This window comes from Oncorhynchus gorbuscha, unplaced genomic scaffold, assembly GCF_021184085.1.
Source record: "Oncorhynchus gorbuscha isolate QuinsamMale2020 ecotype Even-year unplaced genomic scaffold, OgorEven_v1.0 Un_scaffold_39:::fragment_2:::debris, whole genome shotgun sequence".
Lineage (NCBI taxonomy): Eukaryota > Metazoa > Chordata > Actinopteri > Salmoniformes > Salmonidae > Oncorhynchus > Oncorhynchus gorbuscha.
In genome coordinates this window covers 201,523-207,966 of record NW_025745235.1, presented here as the reverse complement: position 1 = coordinate 207,966, position 6,444 = coordinate 201,523, and the positions used below count along the sequence as shown (strand labels likewise).

Genomic DNA, 6,444 nt, shown 5'->3' with positions numbered 1-6,444 from the left:
GTCTGCTAAATGACTTAAATGTAAATGTAAATGTAAATTCAAGGTTGGAGTGAAGAATAGCAAAATTCAATAATCTATATAATAACTTAATAGACTATTGTCTTGTCCAGGTGAAGTACTTGTACATCAAGCTGCCTCACATTACAGAAACAGCTACAAGCCAAGGCTACTTACTTCCTTATATAATAATTTACATTTAGCAATATCCAAATCATATCATGAACAACATCTGAGGGTTTATACTTGTACACGATCAATCAAAACTCATAATGAAAATGAAATACACATTTTAAAATATTTAATTTGATTTTAGACATGATCAAGATGAAAAAACAAAAACAGGCCTATTTTTTTGATCAGATTTTCATTTAAACAATATGATTTAATGTGACAAACAAAAACACAAATTCTCAGTCAAAAACACAAGTCAGAACACAGTCTCTCTATTCTCTCATGTGATTTCAGGTCCTCTGACTGGGAAAATATCTTTCCACATTGAGAGCAGTGGTATGTCTTCTCTTCCTGTGTATGTATTCTTTCATGCTTATTCAGATGCCTTAACCGGTTAAATCTCTTTCCACAGTGGGAGCAGTGGTAGGTCTTATCCCCTCCTGTGTGTGTCCTCTCATGCCTTGTCAGACCCCCTAACTTGGTAAAACTCTTTCCACACAGGGAACAGTGGTAGGGCTTATCCCCTCCTGAGTGTGTCCTCTCATGCCTTGTCAGACCCTCTAACTTGGTAAAACTCTTTCCACACAGGGAGCATTGGTAGGGCTTTTCTTGTGGGTGTATCCTCTCATGCTGTTTCAAGTTCACTAAACCCATAAAATTCTTTCCACACTGGGAACATTGATAAGGCTTCTCTCCTGTATGTATTCCTCCATGTAATTTCATGGACTTTAACTGGGTAAAACTCTTTCCACACAGGGAGCATTGGTAAGGCTTTGTTCCTGTGTGTGTCCTCTCATGGTGTTTCAAGCTCACTAAACCCCTAAAACTCTTTCCACACTGGGAACAGTGATAAGGCTTCTCTCCTGTGTGTGTCCTCTTGTGCCGATTTAGGTTCCCTAACTGGGTAAAATTCTTTCCACAGTGGGAACATTGAAAAGGATTTTCTCCCGTGTGTATTCTCTTGTGTGATTTCAGACTCCCTAACCAGGTAAAAGTCATTCCACATTTGGAGCAGTGGTAAGGCTTCTCTCCAGAGTGGATTCTCTTATGTATTAATAGGTAACCTAATTCGCTAAAACTCTTTCCACACTGGGAGCATTGGAAAGGTTTTTCTCCTGTGTGTGTCCTCTCATGCCTGTGCAGGTTCCCTAACTTGGTAAAACTCTTTCCACAGTGGGAGCAGTGATGTCCTCCTTTTGCTTTGGGCGTCTCTGGGTCTGATTTCCCTGAAGGACTCCTTCCGTTGTCAGAGGGAGAGTCTGGTTTCTCTCCTGTCAAAGACAAACAGATTATCTAGTTACTTAGTTGTCTACTGTGCTGTACTGTGTGGCCAAACTTGTGAAACATATACAGTGGGGCAAAAAAGTACAAATTATGCAAGTTCTCCCACTTAAAAAGATGAGAGAGGCCTGTAATTTTCATCATAGGTACACTTCAACTATGACAGACAAAATTATTTTTAAAAATCCAGAAAATCACATTGTAGGATTTTTAATTATTTTTTCTGCAAATTATAGTGTAAAATAAGTATTTGGTCAATAACAAAAGTTTATCTCAATACTTGGTTATATACCCTTTGTTGGCAATGACAGAGGTCAAATGTTTTCTGTAAGGTTTTCACACACTGTTGCTGGTATTTTGGCCCATTCCTCCATGCAGATCTCCTGATGTCTGTCCTTATTAGGACTCGTAGACTATGTGTCTCTTCTGACATTCCTTCAGCATCTTCATGTCCTAAAAATATATGGCCTATGTCTATAGTCCATCAGTTGGTCATGTGGCTGACCCCCTCCTTTGTATGTCCCTCTGACCTTGGTTTGTCCAGCTGTCATATGCTCTCACGACCTTACTCTGGCCTCCTGTCCTATAAAATAGACAATGCATTTTACCAGAATGGCAAATGCACTCTAAGTGTATCTTTCTCTTGTGTTACAGTATTATGTTCCTCCCTATATGTACATCTTTCTCCCACAGTTGTTACGTAACATTTTTTTAATCTTTATTTTACTAGGCAAATCAGTCAAGAACAAATTCTTAATTTCAATGACGGTTTAGGAACAGTGGGTTACCTGCCTTGTTCAGGGGCAGAACGACAGATTTTTACCTTGTCAGCTCGGGGATTCGATCTTGCAACCTTTCTGTTACTGGCCCAACGGTCGAATCACTAGGCTATCTGCCACCCCGGCAACTCTGATAAAAACATTATAGGAGTTGCCTCCAGATCACTGCATATTCATGCTAGTAGCTTAGCATCTCTCTCCATTGAATACAGGCGGTTGAAGTACAATAAGAACATGTATCCACCAATCCAAAGAAAGGATAGGTGGGAGCTAGACAACCCGCTTGGCCACTTTGTGGACAACGACTCCCCTTGTTAGGGCAGAGAGACATCTTGTCAGTATATCCACAATCTTTGGTGTAGCCAACCCAACTCTCGCATGGCACTATTGGGAGGCTCGGTGTGTATTAAAACATCACCACACGAAAATCACTACATGCCGTGCCCCCCAGTCTGTGGTCAGCAGATAGACCCTTCTCAAATATATATGTTAAGTCACTTTTTGGAAACGGAAAGGAGAAAACAAGGGGTAGCTTACTCTCTACGTCGTCTGATTCTAGACTTCATACTAGGGCCCTCTGTTGAAGAGGTATTGACGGGCCAACTCAGAATATCCAAAGTTAAAAACAAATTTAAGGCGGTACTTACTGGTGTTAATCAGATCTCCTATCTCCACCTCTTCATCTTTCAATGTGACAGTAATCTCCCCTTCCATCTTCACTCCAAAAACGGCATCCTCCTCTTTCTCTTCCTCCTCTTCTTTTACAGTAACATCCTCCTCCTCTTTCACTCTGAACGTGTCTTTCTCTTCTTCTTTCACTGTAACAGCCTCAACCTCTACTTCTTTTTTAACTGTGACATCCTCCTCTTCCTTCTCCTCTTTCACAACAATGTTCAGCCCCAGAGCTTCTTTCTCCGTCCAGCAGACCTCCTCTTCTTTAACAGGAGGGGAGTAGTTTAGGGAGCTCATGGTCAGGGATGTTAGCTAGCTAGCATTAGCGGCTAGTGCTAACTTAACCAGCCAGGTACTATAGCCGACTAATAAAAAATAACGTAATATGAAATTAAATAGGTTAGATACGACAGAAGTGTGTCTAAAACACAGTATCTAATATACACCGAAAGCGTATAATTAGCTTGAATCTTTCGGCTATGTTGGCTTGCAAGCTACCAAGGTGGTTGACGAGCTATTTCTGAAGAACCGTCCACGAGATTACACGTCACGCTGGCAGGTGTCGCCAGAAAGACGCACATCGCCGCCTGCTGACTGGAGGGGAAACGCAGTTGAGGATCATATTTTATTTTCAGACAAAGATTCTTTTTAAATGGATTTAATTAAATAATACTATTATTTTGAGACATACAAAGAATGGAATGTGTTGAATGATTAGTGTGAATAAAAAAATGTTTACTAGAGCTCATTTAAGGCAGTTTCATTAAGTCAAACAACATCTAAATAAGTAGCTAGCTACTGTAGGTCTATACTGCTCCTACATGGTGTAACAATACATCATGTAGATGTATATAATGAACAGACTAGGTCTATACTGCTCCTACATGGTGTAACAATACACTACCTTTAAAAAGTTGGGGTCACTTAGAATTGTCCTTATTTAATTTATAATTTATAAAAACCTGTTTTTGCTTTGTCATTATGCGGTATTGTGATGTCATTATGGGGTATTGTGTGTGGATTGATGAGGAAAATGTTTTATTTAATACATTTTCAAATAAAGCAGTAACAACAAAATGTAGAAAACATGAAGGGGTCTGAATACTTTCCGAATGCACTGTATATATAGGGGCAGTACTTAGTGACATCCCTTCATGAAACAAGAGGTACAAATATATAACAGGTTCAAAATATCAACATTCAATGTATCAAATTATTTGACCAAGCTGGAAGTTTAAATGCCAGCCCAGCCACAATCCTAGAGGTTCACTGATGATCAACATCCTCCTTCACATCTGACTCCAGAAGATCCACCTCCTCCTTCACATCTGACTCCTGATGATCAACCTCCTCCTTCACATCTGACTCCTGATGATCAACCTCCTCCAACACACCTGACTCCAGAAGATCAACCTCCTCCTTCACATCTGACTCCTGATGATCAACCTCCTCCTTCACATCTGACTCCTGATGATCAACCTCCTCCTTCACATCTGACTCCTGATGATCAACCTCCTCCTTCAAATCTGACGCCTGATGATCAACCTCCTCCTTCACATCAGACTCATGATGATCAACCTCCTCCTTCACATCTGACTCCTGATGATCAACCTCCTTCACATCTGACTCCTGATGATCAACCTCCTCCTTCACATCTGACTCCTGATGATCAACCTCCTCCTTCACATCTGACTCCTGATGATCAACCTCCTCCTTCAAATCTGACGCCTGATGATCAACCTCCTCCTTCACATCAGACTCATGATGCTCAACCTCCTCCTTCACATCTGACTCCTGATGATCAACCTCCTTCACATCTGACTCCTGATGATCAACCTCCTCCTTCACACCTGACTCCAGTTGATCAACCACCTCCTTCACATCTGACTCCTGATGATCAACCTCCTCCTTCACATCTGACTCCAGTGATCAATCCAGAGCGTCTTCTTTTTGGGGGAATCCCGATAGACGATGTCATCCAATAGGACGTCATCACCACCACCGCCCACAAGTTAATTGTCATTCAGATTATTGTTGGGAAGAGCATTAGCAATATGTCCTGTCTGGTAACTTGTCTCGTTCAATGGATTTACATTGGCAGGTGTAAAAAATATTTTTAAAACTCAGTCGATCTCAAACTGCAGAAAAACTTTTGGAAGTCTTTAACTGCATCAATGTCTGTGGCCAGTGATGTTGGGACAAATGATAGTCCCTTATTATACAATTCTACAGCACAACGGCAGAGTTATGTCTTCAGTGTAAAACTAACAATGACTCAACAATCCTTCTGGGAATGTTATGACGTCATAAAGTTATGGGCGGAGTTAGAAAGTTGTCTGTCAGAAGTACAATTATACAATGTAAAATTACTTTTAATCTGTCTGTCTGCATATTTCAGGACATGGCATTTGAGTGTGCAGTGAGATACCCCAGAGTTGGACGATACTTTTCTCGTCGATCATCTTAAATATTATACTTAATTAAAGCCTGGAAATCAAACAATCCTCCGTTGTGTTAACAACGGAAAGGTCAAATTCTTTTTTATCTAAAAGTTGAAAGTGTCGGAGAGAAATAAAATGGTGCTGATGCGGGCGCTGGAGATGGAGGTGTGTTCTACTGGGTCGGGCAGGTGTGATGCAGTTAATGGAGATGGGGGTGTGTTCTACTGGGTCTGGGCAGGTGTGATGTTGTTAATGGAGATGGTGGTGTGTTCTAGTGGGTCTGGGCAGGTGTGATGTAGTTAATGGAGATGGAGGTGTGTTCTAGTGGGTCTGGGCAGGTGTGATGTAGATGGAGGTGTGTTCTCGTGGGTCTGGGCAGGTGTGATGTGAACCGATCAGAATTCAGAAGTATGACAAAGTCAGGTGTGATGTAATATGGAGGACCAGCCTATTCCCTATGATGTAAACTACAACAGAAATAACATCAAATGTAGAACTTCAAATTAAATCAATCGTTTGCACTCATGACTTGAGTGATTGAAGTAAACCAACATTTTGGAAATACATAACGCCATCTAAACAAAAATCTAAGAATATTAGCTATATGCAGATATCTTAGCCGGCCAGCTAACATTAGCTATTTAGCAAATTAGCTATGGTCAGCGAGCTGGAGCCCGACTATCAGTTAGAGACTAGTTAGAACCCGATTAACAAAACCCAACTAAAACATAACTGCAGATCAAAAGAGCAGAGACATACAGAATGATGTCAGGGAAAATCCCCAATATCCAAAATAGAAAGATTACAGATGTCAGTCAGCTAGTGCGCTAGCAGTAATTCAAGGTTGTAAAAGTTACAAAACTCCCATAGTCTACTTCACAGAGAACATGCTGAAAGTAGGGATGGGGAAACAAAGATTCCTGAAGCATTGACACTTTCCAACCAATTGTGTCAAAAATAGGTTCATTACTCAAGGCTTTGAGCGACACAGAATTTAGAACAGCCACATTATTATAGATGACGTCACACACGTCGTAGTGCCTGCTGAGTGTAGCCTTTGTGTCATCTACTAAACCACTGGCCATGTTTGAGAACATCAA

General features: G+C 40.9%; 1 protein-coding gene across 1 annotated transcript; it reads right to left on the bottom strand.

The window, feature by feature from the left end:
- Nucleotides 1-283: 283 nt before the first annotated feature.
- On the bottom strand, nucleotides 284-3,427 carry LOC124018078 (zinc finger protein OZF-like). Its single transcript, XM_046333333.1, has 2 exons — nucleotides 2,879-3,427; nucleotides 284-1,442 (listed from the first exon to the last, which is right to left on the bottom strand). Exons 1-2 carry the CDS (start codon nucleotides 3,198-3,200, stop codon nucleotides 415-417), a joined length of 1,350 nt encoding a protein of 449 aa, XP_046189289.1. The 5' UTR covers nucleotides 3,201-3,427; the 3' UTR covers nucleotides 284-414.
- Between the last annotated feature and the right edge of the window lie 3,017 nt (nucleotides 3,428-6,444).